Source organism: Chinchilla lanigera, unplaced genomic scaffold (assembly GCF_000276665.1).
Source record: "Chinchilla lanigera isolate Chin_1 unplaced genomic scaffold, ChiLan1.0 scaffold00066, whole genome shotgun sequence".
NCBI lineage: Eukaryota > Metazoa > Chordata > Mammalia > Rodentia > Chinchillidae > Chinchilla > Chinchilla lanigera.
The window spans coordinates 7,589,005-7,611,605 of record NW_004955467.1 but is presented as its reverse complement, the minus strand read 5'-3'; the positions used below and the strand labels follow the sequence as shown (position 1 = coordinate 7,611,605).

At 42.1% G+C, this 22,601-nt stretch overlaps 1 protein-coding gene across 5 annotated transcripts in view; it reads right to left on the bottom strand.

Annotated features, from left to right (window-relative positions):
- The window catches only part of Stx8 (syntaxin 8), a 265,408-nt gene that overhangs the window by 178,025 nt on the left and 64,782 nt on the right, over positions 1–22,601 (bottom strand). Inside the window, exon 8 of one of the 5 annotated variants that reach the window (XM_005399387.2) lies at positions 14,611–14,728. The exons of the other annotated variants lie outside the window; for them this stretch is intronic. Coding sequence (XP_005399444.1) covers positions 14,658–14,728 — 71 coding nt within the window. The 3' untranslated portion in view covers positions 14,611–14,657. Of the gene's footprint in view, positions 1–14,610; positions 14,729–22,601 lie in introns of those variants that run through there. 5 annotated transcript variants of the gene reach the window in all.

Genomic DNA, 22,601 nt, shown 5'->3' with positions numbered 1-22,601 from the left:
ACAGAGGCGAAAAGAACACTTTGTCATCAAACAGATATAGGCTCCAACCCAGGTTTTGACACTCAGTAGCTGAGTTACTTAATCCGCCTTCATCTCGCTTTCCTGAGCTATTATATGGGGACAATGACAGTAGTAATTTCATAAAGTTCAGAACATTAATTTAATTGGCCACCATGAAAAAAATCATTAAGTTGGCCATCAACTGTTTGGTTTTTTTTTTTGAGTCAACAGCCTGATGAAGAAAATTGTTTCCCGTCCCTCTTTTTTTTTTTTTTTTTTTGAGATAGGGTCTCACTATGTAGCCTAGGCTGGCCTCAAACTCATGGATATCCTCCCGCCTCAGCCTCCTAAGTGCTGGGATTATAGGTATGCACCACCATGCCCAGCCCTGCTTCTGAGAAAATTGTTTATAGCTTTTCCACAGCATTTTTACCTTAATGACAGCACTGATATATTAAAATTATTTTTGTAATAATCTTCCCAAATAAAATAGTAGTTATTTCAAAGTCCAAATGTGAGCCAGGTGTAGTGGCACATACCAGTAATCCCAGCACTCGGGAGGCTGAAGCAGAAGGATTACCATGAGTTTGAGGCCAGTCTGGGACACATAAACAAGTTCAAGGCCAGCCTGCACCACATAGTGAGAGTCGGTCTCAAAAAAAAAAAAAAGTACAACATGTGTATTTCTCACCATGTACACAGCTCTTGAAAAATGCTATTGCCTCTGACCAAGCCAAACAACAACTCAACCCAAAACACAGGCAAATTCCCACAGAATCGCACACTGTGAGGCCCACAGAGGGGATGGAGGCAGGGCAGAAGGTCAGTAGAGACAGAAAGGTTATTTTCACTGAGGGTGAGGGTGTGTGTATCCAAATCAACTGGAACTTCTCCCAAGGGCACACTCCCTCTATCGGTTACCACCCTATCTTCTGTCTTCTGAGGAAATTATTACTACAGGATTGCTTTGGGAGCCAGGAACAGAAGCCAAATCAAAGTAAAGCAGACAGTGTTGCATTCCCACAAAAGTGGATCTGCAATAAACCCGAAGGGTAGCTGAGCCATCCAGGCACAAGGGCAAGGATGAATTTGCACCAACAGAGTCAGCGCCTGCACCAGGTGAACTAGAGAATTGGGGGCCAACACCACTGTGGCTGGACGGTCCTGGAGGACAGGAACAAACACAGCTCCTGCTCAGTCACAAACAGACAGAACCTGAGCAGGAGGGGGCTTCATGTAAGCAAACTAGAGAGAGAGAGAAAGACAGAAACAGAGACAGACAGAGAGACAGAGAGAGACAGAGAGGCAGAGGCAGAGACAGACAGACAGAGACAGACAAGAGACAGAAACAGAAACAGAGACACAGAGAAAGAGACAGAGACTCTTGCAGTGAACTAAGGAAGAACTAACCTAGCAGTTTAATCTAGGTTTTGAGCAAGCCTAGTGCTATGGTTTGGGTCAGTGTCCCCATGTGTTCATGTGGTAAGGCCTTGCTCTGTAGGATGGCACTGTTGGGGAGGCAATAGAGCCATGAGAGGCAGAGCCTAGTGTGAGGCCCTGAGCACCTGGAGACAAGCTCTTAGGGGACTATGGACTCCTTCCTCTTTCTTCCTTGTGGCTCCTGACTTATGACCCCAGTCATTTTGCTATGCCACGTGCTCCTACCATGATATGCGGCCTCACCACAGGCCCAAAGCAATAGATCATGAACTGGAGCCTCTAACACTGTGAGCCAGCATAAACCTTTCCCCCAAGTTAATCATGTCAGGTATTTTGTTGTACTGACAGAAGGCTCACACACTAAGGCAGGGACAATTTATGACTAACTATGAACAAAACCTCATGTCAACCCCAAGTCCTTTTCTCTTTTAAGAATTTCCATCAGGAAAAAAAGTACATGAGGTGATAAAACATTCAGTAAAACTCTACACAGCAGTTGCCTGGGGGGAAAGTTCCTTTTAATAAGGTGAGTTCCTTTTAATATGGAAGAGCCTAATGGGGACACATTTTGAATTCCTCTATCCTGGAGGAGAATTCTCTGACGAAGATTCAGAGACCTTGCCAGAGAAAGGCACCAGCCTGGGAGCTGTGCATACTTCCCAGACCCCAGAAGATGGGGACACAGCCATACAAAATCCAAGGCAAAAACATCCTCAGCTCTACAGACAGTGAAGCAGTATCTTTCTGAACTTCTAACTAGAGGGGAACAGAGTCTCACTGAGGAGTGATTCTGTAAAAGAATTCTCATCCCAGGACATTATCCCAAAGCCAATTAGGTCAAGTGGATTACAATTTGGGCAGACTTTATCAGCTATATGTGATCTCACACAAGTATTTAACTGAGTCTCAGTTTTGTCAGCTGTAACATGGGAAATCACTGCCACTCACAGGTTGCTGTGAGGATTAGACAAGACATTTCCCTATAAATCAGGACTAGTTTGCAGGCCCCAATATGCAACTTACAAGTCTGCTTCCTACTACAGGATGCTAATACAATGCATCACTGCAACTGTTTCATTAGAATTAAGTTCTTTCTCCCAACTCAAAGTAATTTTCCCTTCTCAAATAGGATTGAAATAGTCTGCTTCGAGGCGATTGCCAGATATGCTTCTAGTTTTCTTAAGTCTGCTTCTGAAAAATCAGCAACTGCAAAAGGCAATTATCAAAAAGAGTAGTTACTTTAGAAAAAGATCTTCTCAGGCCGTCCCACAGATGGAAAGATGCTAAGGGGGTGAAATTATGACCTGCAACTATCTTTGAACTATGACATGAAGATGTATTAGGAATACAGCTATGGCCTAAGACACATACTTACATCTATATTATCCTGTTAGGTACTCTTTTTTATTGTCATTGTTTGTTTTTTTGTGGCACAGTCTATGTTTGCAGGCTGGCCTTGAACTTGCTTACATAGCCCAGGTTGGCCTTGAACTTGTGGTGATCCTCCTGCCTCAGCCTCCTGAGTACTGGGATTACACACATGTGCCACCACACCTGGCAAGGTAAAATCTTTAAAGTCTCAAATTTAGCTCATGCTTTACACACAGTAGCCTGAATAAATGATGGCTGAACAATTTGAGACGTGTAAAATAGCACAAGATGGAAAGTAATTAAATGTGAAACCAAGCCATGATTTCTGGTTTCTAGCACAGTACTTCTTCAATATAATACTGAGATTCCAAGAGGGCTACAGGTGCTGAAAACTCTCAAGTGTGTGTCTTAAGTGAAGCGGGTCAGTAGACACACAATAAATGTTCAAAGCAAGTGCACATACCAGACACTGAGAACAGCTCCACAACACAGCACGCACTCTGATGCCGGTCTTCCTCTCTCAAGTGCACACTTCAGGTCAGGCCTTTGCTATTCTCTAGGTTTTACTTTAATCTCCCCGGTGAAGCTATCTGGAATGATCGTTTTCCTCTAAGTCATCCAATTTTTCCTCCTTTCTCACCAAAAACACTTCCTCTATAATGGGCAGAGGATTATGACTTGAGAGTCTTTTTTTGTTTTAAATCAGAGAAATGTCAGGCATGTTATTTTCAGAGTGATTTAAACAGCTCTGGTGTTGTAACTAAGCTGAAAGAACAAAGATGCTAAAATATTAATCATCCTGCCCAGCTGCCCACTGGGAGTAGCTGAAAATGGCAGCACACGGCTGTCTTCTGGCCCCAAGTCCACATTACTGCCTGTGCAGCTCACAAACACTCCCTTTCCTGAACATATGGAGCAATCTCGGGAAAGAATTTGCCTCAGTGAACCCTGACTAGCCAATCAAAACCAGAAGGTTCCAAGTTCAGTGACTAATATCAGGAATGAATTGTGCGTGGTGAAAAGGAAATTCTGTGTGCTGGGGAAATTTATACCCTGAGACCAGCCGTATCACAGGTGTGCAGGATCACCTGGAGAGACTGAACTTTAAACAAGGCGAGTTCAAACCCTTCTTCAAGCAGCACGCCTGTCATCGCCGAGTATGAGAAACCCAACAACCCTGTGCGGTATCTGATCACTAACAACAGCAGCAGCAATAGCTGCTATTGAAGGAGGACTCTGGGGACTGAACCTGGGAGGGGGCGACGCCACGCTGAGTCCTGATCTACAGGAGTGCATTTAGCTTAATCCTTCAACCCAAAATGTGGGTGTTATCAATCCCATTCTACAGATGGGTGACAAAGCCTGGAAAGATTAAAATGTTCTTGCTTGCATAGCCAGAAAATGGGGTGGGGGGGTCCTTGCTTTTTACCACTGTCCATTTGGTATTCTTTTCCCCTTCCTCATGCCCTGATGTTCATGGAAAAGGTTAAAAAAAAAATAGAAGAAACATTCAAATATTAATAAGTACAGCCAGTACAGAGGGGCCTTGGAAAGCATGTGTACTTATCCCAAAAGTGGATCAAATCCTTAACTACTTTGGGAGATAAATGAACTATTGTTGGCTGAGCATTGCAAATCTGAATCCTAGATTCAAACTTTTCTGAGTCCTGACATGAAGTCACAAGTGGAAAATTTCATACCTGACCTCACATGACAGGTCATAGTCAAGATACAGGTGCATTCAAAATATCATATAAAATTACTTACTGTGATGCGCACATGGAGTATGTAAAACATAACAGAATTTCATGTTTACACGTGGGTTTCTTTCCCAACATCACTCATTATGTCTCTGTAAATATCTCAAAATATGAAAAAGAAGTCAATACTTCAAACACTTCTGGTTCCAAGTATTTCAGACAAGAGATTTAATTTGTACTGACAAAATGAAAGACATTTTTGGCTCCTTAGAAGGCCTAAGTGTTCAACATAAGACATGAAAATAAGCACTGGATAGATGTTTTCTAACCCTTCAGAATCTAAATAAAACAGAAAAAACTCAGCAAAGGCATTACAGACACCTAGCCAGGTTTATTCTCAAAAACACAGTGAGATGAAATCCTCAAACTGTTTCCAGTAATGAAAATAACATACACCTTCGCCCACTATACTCTGGCCTGGACAGAGAAGATGAACTGGAGACACATGTGGACCAGTGCCTCTGTGAGTACCAGTAGAATCTCAACAAAGCAAATCTTCATTGACCACCTACAACCCAGGAGGTATAGTGACAACAACCACAATAACAAAGTGCTTACTGTGTGCTGGGCAGTGCCCTGAGCTTTTTGCATGTTTCATCTCAGTTGTCCCAACAAAGCCTGGGGGCGGGGGTGGTTACCGTTATTTCCCCCACTGTATGAATGTATATAACTTAAACATATAGAAGTTAAGTGAGTTACTTGATTCCCAAAAACTTCCAGAGCCTTCACTCTGCACTACTAAGACTTGCTTTGGGCCTAAGGAGTGGACCCAGGCCCCAGCTCCAGCAGTCTGCCATGGAATAACAAGGTTCTACTGTCCCAGGTTAAGGAGCAGAATAAATACCTATCTACTTTCCTGCTCCTTGATAATACCCCATGAAAGGAAGTCCGCTGGAAGGCCTGTCCCTCTTCTTGGAGGAATGGAAAGTGTGTCTGGCTGACTGAGGGGATGAAGGGCTTCCTGGGGCAGGGCTCATTCTGGAGAAGGAGGAAGAAAGGGAAAGAAAAGGACAACAACAAGAAGGAGGTGACCCAAACTGAGCTCCCCTGTGCATCTGTTTCCCTGCAGTACAGAGGACTGCTGCTCCTCATTCCTTAGTGCGAGCCCAGGGTGCGGGCGAGGGTTGCCCTGCGCACTGGAAGACACATAAACAGACGCGAGGAGGCGCATGTAGGGGCCACCTCCTCTGACCCTTGGGTTGACCTGGTCACGTCAAGCACCTGTTATCTGACACAGGAATTACTGTCCTTCACTATGTTAACAAAAGTTAACTCATGGATTAAGGCAGTGGTAGATTAAAACAAGAAAATTTCTTGGGAAGCCGGTATTTGTTAAGTTTAAGAAGTAAAAAGAGCAGATAAGCTAGGTCCTAAAGGAAACCGTCTGACTTCCAAATGAACTAAGAGAGATGGGATCTTTATGTTTGCTGGGCAAGAAATCTACCCATTTTTTTCAAATTAATTAAAAGTAAGAATTACTAATGAAGAGCGTAAGTCTTGAAAGAGTAAAACCATAAAATCAAGGGGTTGGGGATGTAGCGCAGTGGAAAAGCACCTGGTTAGCACGCACCCGACCCTAGGCTCAGTTCCAACGTAGCAAAAACAAACATTAACAACAACCAAACGTGGAATCTTTATATTTTACAGTTACAGAGCTGGGATGCTGAAACTGCGCTTAGCAGGGTAGGGGTGCACACGCTACACATAGTAGTCAATAATCATTTCCAGGGAGGCAAGGGGGAAGAAAAGAATCAAGATATAGCATGTATAGGTCCAAATTCCCTATGATGGATGTGATCGTTATGTACACCCAGAATGTGTCAATACACTTAATTAACTTGAAAAGTTATTTCTACTAGGTTTGTGTTTTTAATTCTTATTTCACAAGTTGCTAAAGAGAATCCTCTTTATTTGGTTAAAAGACTGATACCAGCTGTTTTTGAAAGCACTGTAAATAATAGTGTTTAAACATAAAAGGCCCTAAAATATATAGCTCAGCAAATATCACACTTTTAGCCCTTGAAAACAAAGGGGAAAAAACACAAAGTTCCTGTTTTTATCATAACAAAGCTATGGTTAGAAATAGGGTGCATATGGGGCATGGTGGAGAATGCCTGTAATCCCAGCATAAGGAGGCTGAGGCAGGAGAATCAACATGAGTTCAAGGCTAGCCTGTACTACATAGTAAGACCTTATCTCAGAAAAAACAAAACAAAACAAAACAAAACAAAAAAACAAAAACACAACAATGAAGGAATAGGTAGAATATTACTGTTTTCATTTCAAGGATTTCTGAACATCTCACAAAAGTGTTGAGAGTAGGAAAGCACCTTCAGGGACTTGCAGTTTATTTAACTCACTTGATACCAGACCTGACTGGTTTCTCGCTCTACCTTAAAACTGATAAATAACCCACGTACAGTGGGCACAGACACACGCCATCCAGTCTCCCCTCCAAGGAAAGCCTTCTGGTTCAAGCTACTAGCAGTGCAGCTGGCAGGCAGCCTTCTACTTCTGCCTGTGTGGGAGCTATCTCAAGGGCACAGAGCTGTCTTCCCTAGGTCAGGGCCTTCCCAGGGTGTCCCATATCCAATGACTGGTCAAGGCGCTACTAAACGAATTCAACAAGGGACGCTGACAGGCCCCTGTGGCCCATGAGCTCCCCATGGGTTGGAGGAGGCTGTCCTCAAGTTCAGTCTCTCCCACAGTCCAGCTGTCTGCCCTCTCACCCACAGATGCTGATCCTCTAGGGACTCCCTGTTAAGCGTCCTGCACATCAAACTCCTTCCTGAGTCTGCCACTCAATGTCTCTATGGGTCAGAAAAAGAAATGCAATTTTCAAGGTAAGTGGCACAAGCTAGCATGACAGCTGAACAAAAAGCTTCTATAATTATCCTGCTGCCTTCCCTCCTCAACACAACTGCATTCCAGCCTGAATCAGTCTCTCGTGTTTTTCCAGCGAGATAAAGGAATACATCAGAACTCTCAGAGAGGTGAGCGAGGTACCCTGTCTGCCTTCAGTCTCCCGTAAGCATGGCAAGAACTGTGCTGACCCACATTATGGATACTGAACGCCTGAAGACTCAGACATATTCCCATTCAAATCTAAGTCTAAGCCTGTGTCCACCTGCCTGTCTCATACACTCTCCCACCTCCCCTTCAAGATGTCTTGGGATAGAAGAAATAAAGCTAGGTAGAAAGGAGAGAGAAAAACTGTCATTTTAAAATTGTACTTTTAAGAAAACTGTAGCTGCTGTGCGTGGTAGTGTACACCTGTAATCCCAGCATTATGGGAAGCTGAGGCAGGACCAAGTTCAAGGCCAGCCTGGGCAATTTAGTAAGAATCTCTAAATAAAAAATAGAGCAATGAATATAGCTCATTGTGATCCCTTGAGTTCAATCCCCAGTGTCTGTCTCTGTCTCTTTTTTCTTTTTCCTTCCCCGCACCCCCACAACCTGCAGCTTCAGGACAAAAAGTTACCCAAGGTAGCGATGCTTTCTTTTAACCCCTAAGCCTGTTTTGATTTTTGGGGTTTCCCCCGCCGCCTTCTAGGTTACTCACTCTCAGAGTCCTAAAAGATACAGTAAATCTGTAAATTGGGCCCATGCCTTTCACCTGTAAATTGGACCTATACTTTTCTTCTGATACTAAATTCACAAAATCCATAGACTTCCACCCCCAGGACCACATACATAAACACCTCTAGCCCCACATCATAAAGCTCTCATCCTTCAGCACCCACACTCCTTTCTGGGTGTATACCTCTTTGATTTTGCTTCATAAATCTGTCTGTGCCTCCCATTTCTATCCTGAATACTTTTCTATCACAAAAGTCTATGAATCTACTCCAGTGGGGTGGGGAAAAGCTTACGTCCCCATACTAGTCAGGTTCTATCTACATAGGTAGTATCAGATGAAAAAGACATAGGCCTGCTTCATTAATACATCCCATCCTATTCCTTCAAGACCAAACTCTCCATGGACCTACACATGTCCCATACATGAAACAGTTTACTTTTTCTTACATATTTTGCCCATTTTTTCCAAGAGAAAGTATTCTTTTCAAAACAAACCAGAAGCTGGGCACGGTGGTGCACACCTATAATCCCAGCACTCAGGAGGCTGAGGCAGGAGGATCTCGATGGGTTTGAGGCCAGCCTGGGCTACACAGTGAGTTTAAGCCCAGCCTGAACTGCATAGTAAGATCTTGTCTCAAAAAACCAAAAACCCAAACAAAACAAACCAGAACAAGAACAGCCACTCTTAGGCTCCTTGATAACTAACAAAAATAGTAAAATGAATTTTCTCCTTTAAACTCAAGGGTTTAGCAGCACTAATCCTATATGAGTTAGAAGTCCAGGAACTGAGGCGAAGGTCATTCCTCAAATTATCCCATCCAAACCACCTCACAGGGCACAGAAACATACTGGAAGCCTCGCGCCCACTGACTTGAAGCTATGTGACTCTTACCACTAAAGCTTGTCAAAGGCTGGCTGAGCACACTGTCTAAATGACCAGCTGATTTGTTAGCACAAGACAGACATTTAAAAAACTTACAGTATTTATATATTTCAAACTAACCAAATTACTGGACAGTTTACCTCTGATATCAACCCAGTACCTAAACTACTGCTTGAAATGGTTAAAACAAGAATAAAATAAAATAAAATAAAATAAAAGAGTCCTTATCACTGCATTCAAAATGTTTTCTCTATGATCTCACTCTCCTGGCAGGACTGTTTGGATAAAAAAAAAAAATGTTGTAGCCCTCCCCTAAATAAACTGTCAGGACCATATTACCTTCCAGCTCAGCTCCTTTAAGGATTCTAAATCAAATGAAACTACTACTCAGCAGCTTCAGTTCCTTTCCTATGCTGTCTTTCCCTGCTTAAGCACTTGGTTCTAATCAGACCACTTCCTTCCTGCTGCTTTGGCTTTTATTACCAAAGTTCTTCAGTCTTTTTCACCGTGCCACATGCTAAGCAACCTCTACTCTTAGAAGCACATTCTCTCAGAACTCTAAAGAAGAGCCAAGCTTAACCAATAATGGAAATAATGGAAATGGACTTCGTGTATTCTAGTTGAAACTGTAAGAACTGAAGTTTGTCATTAGTGGTTTTCACCTTCTTGTTGTATCCCTTCCCTTGTGAAGAGCACACTAATACTTTTCTCACAAATCAAGCGTTCTTGTTTGTAGATCTTCCACCACAGTAAACATAAACAAATCATACTTGGTATAGGCCTCTGTAAGGAAGAGTTTTCATAGTAGAATGACCCACTTAAAAGGCCTGCTTTAAGATTGGCCCTTGATTGGTATGATCTAAATCTAAAATAGTCCGCAAAGCCTCACATACTTGGAAGGTGATTAAATCATGACGGTGCTATAGCTGACGACTTCCTAACTATAGTTAGGAAGGGGGTCTGACTGGAGGTGGGCTGCTGGGGATGTGACTGGAAGGTATGTCTCTTCCCTAGCCGCTCCCTTGTCTCTCAGCTTCCTGGCCACCATGATGTGAGCAGCTTTCCTCAGCATGCAGTCCTGCTATGTCATTTCCACCTTGGAGCCTTGTGACCATGGACTGAATCCACTGAAAACATAAGTCAAAATAAATCTCTCCTCTTTTGTGTTGTGGATGTCAGGTACTTTTTCCCAGTGAGGAGAAAGTGATTTAAACAGCTGGTGTCCAGAAACTTGGAACTGGGAGGGTCCCACTGTTAACTGGTAAGAGTGGCTCACTGGGTCTGAACTGCATAAACAATGTGGTTAACTCTAAACACCTGCTTTCCTTCTGGGAGTTAGAATTTAGGTACCTGCCAAGCAGAAGGCAATCTGCCTATGTGACCAACATCCTCAAAAATCTCCAGGCGCTGAGTATCTAACCAGATGTACAACATTTTACACATACTGTCACAACTCCTTCTCAGGGGGAATTAAGCAGACCCTGTGTGGCTGTGCCCTAGAAAAAGACCCTTGGAAGTTTGCCCCTGTTTTCCCTGGACTTCACCCACGAGCCCTGTGCTGACTTGTTCTTGTGTGGCACTGGTGATCAAACCGAGGGTCTTCACACTAGCTAGATCCCAAACCCTCTTTTATTTTTTATATTCAGACAAGGTCTCACTAAGTTGCTAAATTGCCCAGAGTGGGCTCAAATGTGCAATCTTCCTGACTGAGCCTCCCGAGTGCCAGAATTATAGATGTGTGCCACCATGCTAAGCTGCTGATTTGGATTTGTATCCTTTTGCTGTGATAAACCATGACCATGAGTATAAACAGTTGCTCCTTGTTATTTGCAGTAGTTACATTCTATCTATAAAGTCACCACACTAAATTAAAAAACACCCTCTATTCCTAAAAGAAATCTGTACATCTATATATATCTGTATCTCACATAGCATATAATCCTAAATACTAGTAATAACTCATCCTATTTGATTCTATTTTGTTTATATTCCAAAAGGAAAAATGAGATTCTGAAGTGTGGAGTGACTTGTTTGAGGGCAGCCCACCGGAAGAAACCACGATTAGGACTGAACCCACCCAACTGGCCCCAAGGCCAGTCTCCATGCACTGGTCATCCCTGTAGAGAGCAAAAACATAAAGGCAGAGCACTGCCTTGTTTGACCTGGCCTTGGAATGTGCTCGTGGGGAGAATACAACATTTCACTGCCTCGTACATGTCCGTGAACAACTGCAAATGCACGGGGAGAACTGAGTTTGGGTTTACAAGTACGTTTTAGCAAGTGGTGAGCATACACTGAATTCTGTGAGTACTCCTAGCAAATCGCCAAACCTGGGCCCCTCATCATAGTCTCCAAGGAGAGCTCTAGGCTTCCCCTTGCAAAGGCACAGAGAAGCAGTCTATTGTGCAAGAGAGATAGCAGCTGGCATCACCAGTGCGAAGTGCTGTGATCACTCTGGTTGTTCTTTTGACATTCTCTTTGGCCTGTCTTTTTGGCTCCCCATCATGAAGCTCATCCTCCAATTCAGCTGCGACAGTTGGGCCGACAGGCCTGTGGTCACTCCCCTCTTGGAGGTCAAAAAGGAACTGTGGTGAAGCCTGGCGGGAAGGAAGTCTGAGTCACCTGCACCAGCTGTCCCAGGGCCTGAAGATCAATGTCCTTTTCCTTGACAAGTGTTCCACAGTTTTCCTCTGGAAAACCCTTACCTCTCTCTTAATTAGCTGGCCTTCCAGACTGGCTACATGGCCAAGTCAAGACCAACATATGGGCCTAGAAGAAAGCAGCCAAAGAGGCCCTACGCCAGGAAACTAAGGAAGTCCTTGTGGGCCAAACTTGGTTTACCATCAGAGGGAAAGCTAGCAGCAAAGCCATATGACAAACACCATGTGTGTGTATCTGAGAATCTTTTTTGCATAGTCAACAGATTGACAGATTCTGGCTTCCTTGCTTGATGTAATAATATACAGATATAGATACAGATATATAGATATTCTCTTATCAGCCCCACTAGTACAAACTAGCTCGCTCTATTTTTAGTCTCTATCCCTGGTTCCTAGCAAGAGCTTCAAATTGAAATTTCTGTTATTCCTAAAGAGTTCTTTCAGAATTGGGCTAAAGGGATAACTCATGGAGGATGCTGAGATAATTCTGAGACAAAGGCTGGCCAAACAAATGATTCAAGTGTTGAAACTTCAGGTGAACCCCACCCTCCAGGGAGGGGAGGGAGACTAGAGGCCAATCAAGTGGTCGATGATGAAACTGACCATGCCTAGGTAATGCAACCTCCATATAAACCCTAGACAAGTTCTGGGAGCACCGTGTCAGTGAGACACGGATGCGCCATGGGCACAGCGCACCTGAAGCAAGCAGGGAGGCTTGCACATCACTCCTCACCCCACACCCCTACACCTGCCCTTTCATTTGGCTACTCTTGAGTTGTAGCCATTGAAATAAAACTGACATCATAAGGATAGCTCTTTCCTGAGTCCCATGAGTTTTTTTTAGTGAATTATCAAATCCTGCAGGGAGGGTCATAGGAATTCCTGAACTTGTGGGGATACCCAGGACTTAGAGCTGGTGTCTCAGTGGGAATGGTCTTGTGGAGCTGAGTCCTTGAACCTGTGGAGTTTGATGCTATCTCTGGCTAGTATCAGACATTGTTGAACAACCACTGCGTGTCAGTTGTTGGAGTGCCATACTTCTTTGCTCTCTTACCAGCCCCACTAGTATAAGCCAGCTCTGTTCCTACAGAGGAATAACGAATGTTCTAATAAACAACTGAGTTTCCTCTCACCAAGTACTTAGTATCGCAAGTCCAAGGAAAATGATTACCTTCCTCCATATCTCTAACTATATCGTCTTCTCTTCAGGGAAATTCACCTATGAACATACTAAATGACAACTTGATGGTACCACTCATTCTTTACATCTTCTTCTTTTTTTTTTTTGTGGTACCGGGGATAGAACTCATGACCTTGTGCTTGTCAGGCAGGCGCTTATGCCACTGAGCTATATCCCCAGCCCTTGATGGTACCACTCAAATCACAGAAGCCCTAGAAAATATATTAAACACAGAAGCTTCCAGAACACTAGCTGTTCCTGTTCAACAATTTCTATAGCTACTATGTCTTCAGGGGGAAAAATATCTAAAAGAGAGACTCTGAGCTTAACACATTAGAGTAACCATTACATGGTTGCCTCCTTCCTTCAAAGAGCACAGTGAAAATATTTTTTATAAGAATGAATCCATGGTGGCACTGAAAACACAGAGGATGCTATCAGTGGCTAAGTCATTTAAAGACTCACTTGCTAAAAGAAAAGACTTGGGACTGTACTGACAAACCAAAAATGGCAGGGAGGGAGGTGCAATTTGCAGTACACAAGGCTACAAAAAGGAGCTCTTTCTTCCTGATAGAACCCTGGAGAGGCGCCAAGCTTGCAGTCAATGGCTACTGGCAGCCACAGAATGTCCAACACAGAAGTGGCTGTAAGTCAGGAACCAGGGCCTCCAAGGGTTGTCTCCAGAACAGCTGAGCCCATCTCTACCGAGCCTGGCTGGGTGTGGTCTGCAGTGTGCAGGGTGTGGTCCCAGCTGGAGCCCTGGACAGCCAGCTCTCTTTGGAGAAGGCCTGCATAGTGAGTGTCCATGGTATTGGTGTCTAGGCTAAGAAATGAGTCAAAGGAGAGATGCAAGGACAGATAGAGAGTAAAAAATAGAATATATGGGAGATGTCAAGTCATCCCAAGGTTAAATTTCCCCTTAATTTTGTAATGAGAGTTACACCAAAGGGTCCTGACTCTGTCTGCCTCACTACACACCCTAAAGCTGCTCACTGATCCACCCGGCGTAGTTACAGAGTGCATGCCCAGTCTCCCCACCCCCATCAAGAAAAAAGCCTCTCTAGATAATAGCAAGAAGCTCAGGGGTACTGCTGCATAGTAGGGCGACAACAGCTAACAATTATGTACTCCACATCTCAAAGAGCTAAAAGAAAGAATTTTGATTTTTTCCCCCAAAAAGAAATAATAAATGCTTGAAGAGAAAAATATGCTTAACCTGATTTAAACATTATGCATTATATATCTCATACTGTATATGGTAACCCACTATTATGTATAATTTTTTATTTTTGTGTATATGTTAAACTATTGCAAAAAGTTTTTTGGGTAAATACAACTGCGTCGATACAAAGACAGCTCATCTGTACTAATTAACACGGTCCATTCATAAACATGAAAAGTCAAAGAAAGAATTAGCAGGCACATAAGGAAAAGTCCACAGCATGCATACTAGCTTGCAAGGGCTACCATAATGAAGTACTACAGACCGGGTGGCTTCTACAATCTTTATTTCTTCATAATTCTAGAGGCTGGAAGTCCAAGATCAAGATGTCCTCAGGGCTGGCTTCTTCTGAGGCCTTCCCTCCTTAACTTGTCTTTTCTCTGTGTCCTTCACGTAGTTTCCCCTCTGTATGTGTCTGCATTCCAATTTCTTCTTCTTACAAAGGACACCACACATATTGGATTAGGGTCAGCTCTAATGATATCATTCTAATTTAATTACCTCTTTAAAGATGCTCTCTCCAAATACAGTCACGTTCTGAAGTGCTGGTTTAGAACTTCAACTATGACTTTTGGACTTTTGGGTCATAATTCAGCCCATCACAGAATGAAACAGAAGACTGAGATGAGCAACCTTAGAGAAAAGAGAAATAATGCAAGGAGCAGAAGCAACATCTTAAGAGTCTAATACCATGCAAAGGTTTTAAAAAATGTTATAATCTTAAAAATCCCCTTCTGTGGAAAACAGCAATCATGAGCATCAAAGTTTTTCGGTATTTAAATCTCTAGTTCCCAAAATTAAAAAAAAAAAAAAATCAATAGAAAAACTGAGGGAATCAGAAGAATACAATAATTATAACCAACAACAATTATTTACTGACAAGTCAGAAATATATGATGGTAAATCTAAATAAAATACTGATGATAGAAAAGGGAGCTTCCATTTAAAACAATGTGAAAAGTTGAGCTTGCAAAGAAGTTTAAGAATTCAAAACATGATTTATTCAGGGATATTTATTTGCTTTAGCCTTTGTTAGAAAAACATATAAATTTAGGTATGCATGTTAAAAATGCTGTGGGCCCAAGGTGGGTGGCCTGACCAAGTATCCCAATCTCGGGTAGCGAAGGAGGAAACTAGTTTTCTCATAAAACTGCCATCTCCCAACTTCGAGCTTTATCTGGAAAGCCCACCTTTACATTCTCGTGATGCAGAGGAAACCTAACCTGCACCTCCATTTCTGCACACATGTGCAAACGCCAGGCCCAAAGGTGCACGTCTGGCTCAGTTATCTCTGAGGGGCAGGAGGCTGCCGTCTACTCACTGGCAGGGATTAGCATTTGAATTATTGGCACCTGGAGATTTCCCTTTGTTGCTTTTAAACTCAGCTTTAAAATGCAGAATAGCTTGAGAACGTCTTACCTAACATTTCCATGTGTTAAATAAAAATGAGGGAAAGCCACTGATTTGGACTAGACTCCTGTAGTAGGCCCAATAGACCAAATCAATATGGAGTCATTCATGCCAAGTGAAATTAACTTAGGAGTGCACCCATGTAACAAACACCAAATACAGTTATAGAAGCTGAGTCTAGTCACTCATAGGTAGGTAAGGAGGTAAACCAATGAAGTCCCATCCCTCACTCCTGCCCCTATACTTCATTTCCACATTTACAGATGCTGCCTGATCACACGGTAGCCTCAGAGTTCTTCCACCCTGTTCTGGTTGGAGGAATGCCTAACTCTAGAAGCATTAATTAAAGTCAATTAAAACCTTTACATTTGTCATTAATTTTGTTTTGTGACATATGTATTAGGAAAAGGGAGTTGGCAACTTTTCTAGGCGCAACTTACCATTTATAATCAAAACTCTCTATTGTTTATAGTGTGAAGAGTCAGTAATGGGAAACACCTTTAGAGTGCTAATGTGAGCTTCACACACACTCACCTCTTTCATGTTCGGAATACCATAAAATAGGTTCTATAAATCCCCACTTTACAGAACAGAAGGAACATAGAAAGATGAACTTGCTCAAGGTCACACAGCAAAGTATCAGAGGGAGTTTGGCTTTCAACTAAGAAATACTGCCACTGTGATATTCATTCCTGCCATTCAATGAGCATCTTCAGGCCCCCTCTCCCACCACCAAACATATTGGTAGGATTATACCTCCTAGTGGCTGGGTGGGGCACCTGGTCAGTTGTGGGCAATGAGGTGGGCATAATATTGACTTGTCACTTCTGGGCCAGGACATTTAATTGCAGGAACAAGACCCCTAGGGTTCTCTTGCTTCCTGGCACAGTATCCATCAGTGTTTGAAATGATAGTAGCTATTCTATCAGCCAGAGACCTGAAGTAACTATGCCCACCACTGGCCCACAACGGAAATACATTTAGAGATTTTTTTTAATTTGCTATTTTAAGCCACTTATATTTGGGGGCTGGCTATTTGTTACCACAAAATAATCTAACTTATCCTGACTGATAAAATTTTTCAACTATTTATGTCAGTGAAGTGGGGGACAGAGAATATTCACTAAAAGAAAGAGAATATATAACTTCCAAACTAATGAAGTTGTCCAGAAGAAACTGGATAGCATAGCCAGTGCTCTAACAAAGCTAGGAGACCAAATTCTTACTAAAGCCGAAAAACTTAATTCTAAAACTGTGTGCAACCACTGGTCCCTGTAAGATGCTAGCAATAGCCACCACAAAACCAGAGGGATGATTCTACGTTCCAGGACCCCCTGTAGAGCACTCTATAGAAAATAACAGGAGCTAGATAAGCTCACAGAAGAAAAGCCACAAAGTACATAATAATCACCATGAGAAATCAGCAAAACAATAAAGAGAAAGTGAATCTCAAAGGATTTATAATAACAGCACAATCAGAAAGGAGCTTTAAATGTCTAAAATTCTCCACAGGATTAAGACAGGAGTAGAATCAATATGGCAAGAAAGGGGTGTTATGAGGGAAGAATGAATGATTTCGATAATACACTTCGAATACACTCTGATTAAAGACAAGAGAATAAGTGCATTTGTTGGTCTACTTTCCTGCAAACCCATGAAGTGATGGCACGGTGAGTTTTGTTTTTAAGACATAAAAGACAAGACAGATGGAAGAGAAGACATCAGCAACAGCACTTGGAAACTAAAAATCTCGGGTACTTGGCAGACATTTTCTTGAAAATGAAGTGAGCATGTTCCTTCAAGGAAAACAACCACGTCCACTGCTGCTAATAAAATTTGAGTTTTAAAGTGGAAATTAGAATCTTGGAAAACTTGCATCTGCCACTGCAAGTCTGACAGTTTCTAGATACTTAAAGATTTTCCCAATGAGGTCAGTGGTTACTTTAAATGTGATTTTAAAAAATACTGTATAATGAAATGTGTCAACACTTGGAAGACCTGTTGAATTCACTGAACCAATATTTTCCAAATGATCAATGCATGATTTTACAAAATCTTGCCTGGATAAAGATTCATTTGAAGTGTGAGATCAACAGACTGTCATGGAGCACAGCACAAAAAATGAATTGTATGGCTTCAGATTCCACATTACAACTAACCTTTAAGAAACTATTATTTCTTAAATTTTGGTATAGCATCAAAGAAGAAGAACTGTAATATCTGGAAAGATTATCAATACCTCCTTTTTCCAACTACATATCTGTGTGAGCCTCATTTTGTCTACACCATTCAAAACAACATATTGCAACATATCGAATACAGAAATATATACAAGAATCCAGCTGTCTTTTATTAGGCCAGACATCAAATATGTCTGTAAAATTATGAAACAACGTGATTTAATTTTTGGAAAACCTAGTTATTTTTCATGAAAGTATTTATGTTAACATATAATGGCTTATTGTTACTTTAAAACTACACTAACAGATTTTTTTTTACAGACTTTTAATTTCAGATGTAATAAGTATAAACAGAAATAGCTCACATAAACAAAAGCTCCTAGGAGTTCTCAGTAATTTTTAAGAACATAAAGGGTAGGCAAAGGCAACCAAAAGAAAGCCTGTATAGTGACATTAGTGCGATGATAGACCTAAAAATGAAATGCTCTAAAGATAGATATTTCTATAATGATATGTAACCAACGAAAAGTAACGTATGTGTATAGAGATCATCTTTCCTTGAAATTTACAAAATAAAAAACTCATCCAATTACATGGAAAAAATGCTACATTCACAACACTGAAGGAAATTTTATCACATCTCTTTTAGTGTCAGGGGAAACACAGAGGTAATAAAGGCAAGTAAAATGTGAACAACATAATTAATAAGCCTGATCTAACAAACCACATAAAGCTTTGTCTCCCCAGTGTGAGTGTGTGTGAGTGTGTGAGAGTGTGTGTGTGTGTGTAGTCTCTTCAGACACACATGGAGAAGTTATAAACCTAAATTTTTTACTAAGCCTCAAAAGAAATCTTAAGTTCAAAATGAACTAGAATTAGAACATAACTCCCTGATTCTTTTGCAACTCTAAAGAAAATCAACAACAGAAGAGATGGTGGTATGGTTAGGATACTGATGTCCCCCAAGGGCCCATGTGTCAAATGAAGGCTGGTTCCCCCATGGCAGTGCTACTCAGATAGCAGAACCTTTGAGAGTGGGGCCTGGTGTGAGGTCCTTAGGTCACTAAGGGTACACCCCCAAAAGCAAATGGTGAAGGCCCCACCCCTTCCTTTTTGTCTTTTTGCTTCCTAGCTATGAGTTGAACAATTTTACCCTGTCACACACCCCTGCTGTGATCTCTGAGCCTAACCTAATCATGGATTGGAACCTCCAAAACTCTAAGCCAAACTTAACCCTTTCACTTTATAAGCTGATTTTCTTGAATATTTTGTTATAGTAACAGAAAACTGACTAACACAAATGATTTTTGAATCCATATGTTTTAAAAGTTAGAAAAATCAAATACAAAGGATAAAATACAAAAGATAAAGTGTAAAGGACACAATCCGATAAAAGCCTATCAGTATTTGTGGAGTGTACAAGTGTTATTTGAGAGTGATAGTCTTTGGTGTTTTTCAAAAGAATCAACAGTATAAATTAGCATGGAGTCTTAGAGCTATTCAAAATGACTATTAACATAACTGTTTCCTGACCAAGACTACCACTGCTTGTGGCTAAAATACCAAGAGTCCTTCCCAGGGAAATATAAATCCTCTGTAGTTTTCAGGGCCCGTGAGGTTTTCACACTGTGAATCCCTCCACACCCTGGTTCCCAAGCCCTATACAGCTTCATCTTGGTACATTTTCCTCATTACTCACTATTTTCCAGCCACAAGAAGCCCTGCAACTTGCAAGGTTCCCTCCAGTCTCTGAGGCTTTGTGTGAGATGCTGCCTGTGTCCCCTGGATGCTTCACAGGCTGTGTGTCTTCATTGTTAACTGCAGCCCACCCTCAAAGTCCCAGCCTGCTCCCCACCATTCAAACTTAGACCTCTCTGTCACCCCTCTCCATAGCCACCTGCCCTTTTGCTGCATAATGCTTATCATAATTTGATAAAATATTTTTGTTTTAAGATATATTTCCTTAGTGTTTGTCTCTGTTACTGCCGATTTTTACTTTATCAAGGGCTTGCCACACACGTAGCCAGTACCTGGCAATATTGGTTGGATATTTGCCAATGGAATTATGTCTTCTCCCCAAAACTGGCTAAACTCTTAGTTTAGATGTGCTAACTACTGTGGGACAATGAAAAAAAAAATGCAACACATAAATACATATTTAACATATAAACATTTATAGGGTTACATAGATTAAATACATAAATAAATGATAGGAAATTATATGTATGGGAGAATTATATTGTCTCCCTCATTTTAAGTAAATTATATAGACAAAATTTCAGGACTGACAAGTAGCAAACTGAGTAGTTTTGTGTAACTGAAGCTGTGGGCCTCGCTGTCTGGCGGAGGCCCGCACTGCCAACTCTGCCCTGAGCGCCGCCTCCCCGCTCCATGACTCATCCTTCCTGTCTCCTCCCCCTCCTCTCTGGATCTGGGCACAAGCGCTGGCCTTCTTCCCGAAGTTTTCAATGATGTTTGCTCCTTTGCAAATAAGGGCATTTGCACATGCTGTTGCCTCTGTTTGCAGTGATTGTCCCTGTGTTTTTACACAGATAACTCCTGTTTCTTTGTTGCAGCTCTCAGGACCAAGCCTATGCCCGACACATGCTAAGCACATGCTCTGCCAATAAGATCTACTGCCAAACCCCTTGCTTATCCTTTTAAATCTCCAAGCAATTATTTCCTCAGGGAAGGTTTCCTCATCCTCAGATCACGCCAGGTCCATCTGTTTCATATTCTAACACCACCCGTTACCAGCACAGTGTGGCCACCAGCTGTGTATCTGCACAGTACCTACCCCCCTGCCTCCCTCAGGAGAGCAAACGCTCCATGAGGGCACAAGCCATGCCGTTTGCTACCTCTGCTGAAATGGATTCTGGCCCAGTGCTTAAGACGTAATTCCCAATCAAATCTGATGCTTAATGAATAAACAATTTGGAGAATGTGCTCAGAAAGGAAAAACACTGGATCTTACTAGATTTAGTTAGGCCTTTTCTTATCACGAAAAGAAATAGTTTACTGAATCTAGGGACAGGACAGCCATGGAGCTAGTCAGTGAAATGTTCAAACAGATGTACAAAGGTGAACAGAAAAAGAGGGGTCTGCCACTGCTGCTGCTGGTTTTGCGCATCAAGAGAATTTATGACACCTTCCAGGAAGATTTTTAAAAGAACAGATGACACAGGTCAGAGATAGCTCAGTGGAAGTTCTTCCACAGATAAAAAGATGGCAGGGGGTAGCGTGAATGAATGGCCTTATAAATTCCTTTCCAGCTCAAGATGCTCTGGGACAAAACAACTGGCAAATTTATTTATGAATGAACTAAATGTAGATTTGAGAAGTCACTCCACTAGCCCCAGGAGTAGGTCCAAGTCCACTGAATGAAATATCATTAAAGGAAACCTGAAATTGGACCAGCTTAACGCACAGTGTGCGTAATGCCAGAGGGTGACAGAGAGGTCTCGCCACAACTGTCTTGGGCTAGAGCTCTGGGTCAGGGATTGAAGTTTCTCCCCACTCACAACCCCCTGCCAAACAGAAACACTAACTGCCTCCACTTCAAATTGGCTTCTATTTCCTTTAAAGAAAAGCAGTTTCTAACTGTCTTTCTGCCTTCAAAAGGTAAGCATAAGCCAGGCATGGTGGTGCCCGCCTGTATTCCCGCACTCGGGAGGCTGAGGCAGAAGGACTGCCACAAGTTTGAGGTTAGCCTGGGCTATATAGTTAGTTCAGGGGCAGCCTGAACTACACAGCAAGACCCTGTCTCAAAAACAAACAAACCAACAAACAAAAAAATACGCATATTTAAATTCTGGGCCTGCAACATTAGATAACATCATTCCTTATACACATATGTATTCTCCTCATTCAAGTCAGCAAGTGTGCATTAAGCTCCCAAGGTTAGAAGGCATCATGTGAGCAGATCCCTAACCCATGGGTCCCCTGCCTATTAGGAAGTGGGCTGCAAGCAGAAGGTGAGCAGCAAGCGACACTTCCTCTGCATTTACAGTTGCTCATCGCTGACAGGACCAGCTGAGCTCTCCTCCTGTCAGATGAGATGCAGCACTGGATTCTGCTAGGAGCACAAGCCCCACTGTGAGCCATTCATGCAAGGGACCTCAGTTGCTAACTCCTTTGAATCATCCCCAGAACAGCCCCCACTCCCTCACCCGAGGAAAAACTGTCTTCCATGAAGCCTGTCCCTGGTGCTAAAAAGGTCAGGGACCGCTGCACCTGCTCCACACATCTAACTTGCGATCATAGTACCAGGAAGGCCAAGCAGAAAGTGCCCAAATTAAACTGCATGGCACCATACTAGGGCAAGGCCAAAATCAAAATAAATATTCTACAGCAATCTAGATTTCACAAAGGAATCTTCCCACAGCTATAGCTAAATGTAACCAAAACAATCTTCATTCAGACACACCTAGATCTAATAAAAAGAATCTTCCTATGGCCGTGTTTCTCAGACTTCACACTTCAAAGGCCACTTTCAGAACTCTTATGGCATGTTCATACTTCACCTGTGCTATATAACTTTATGTTTTCCTTTATATCAACTTGCTACCATCCTCTGGCACACACAAGTTAAATGAATAAGGAAATTTTACATTGCTGTGAAATCACAGGTTTCAAAATTAGTCATTTGTATTTCTATATACAGTGAGATACACAACTATTAAAATGGAAGATGTTTCCTACACATAAACCTAAGATGAGGGCTGGGGATCTAGCTCAGCAGCACAAGTACCTGCCTGGTAAGTGCAAGGTCCTGAGTTCGATTCTCAGTACCAAAAAAAAAAAAAAAACCTAAGATGAGTATGCCTAACATGCTTTAGAGATGCTGATAATGGGTAATACACTGAGACATCTTTGCCAAATTGCTCCTGCTATGAAGCCAGCCTTAAAGAAATCAC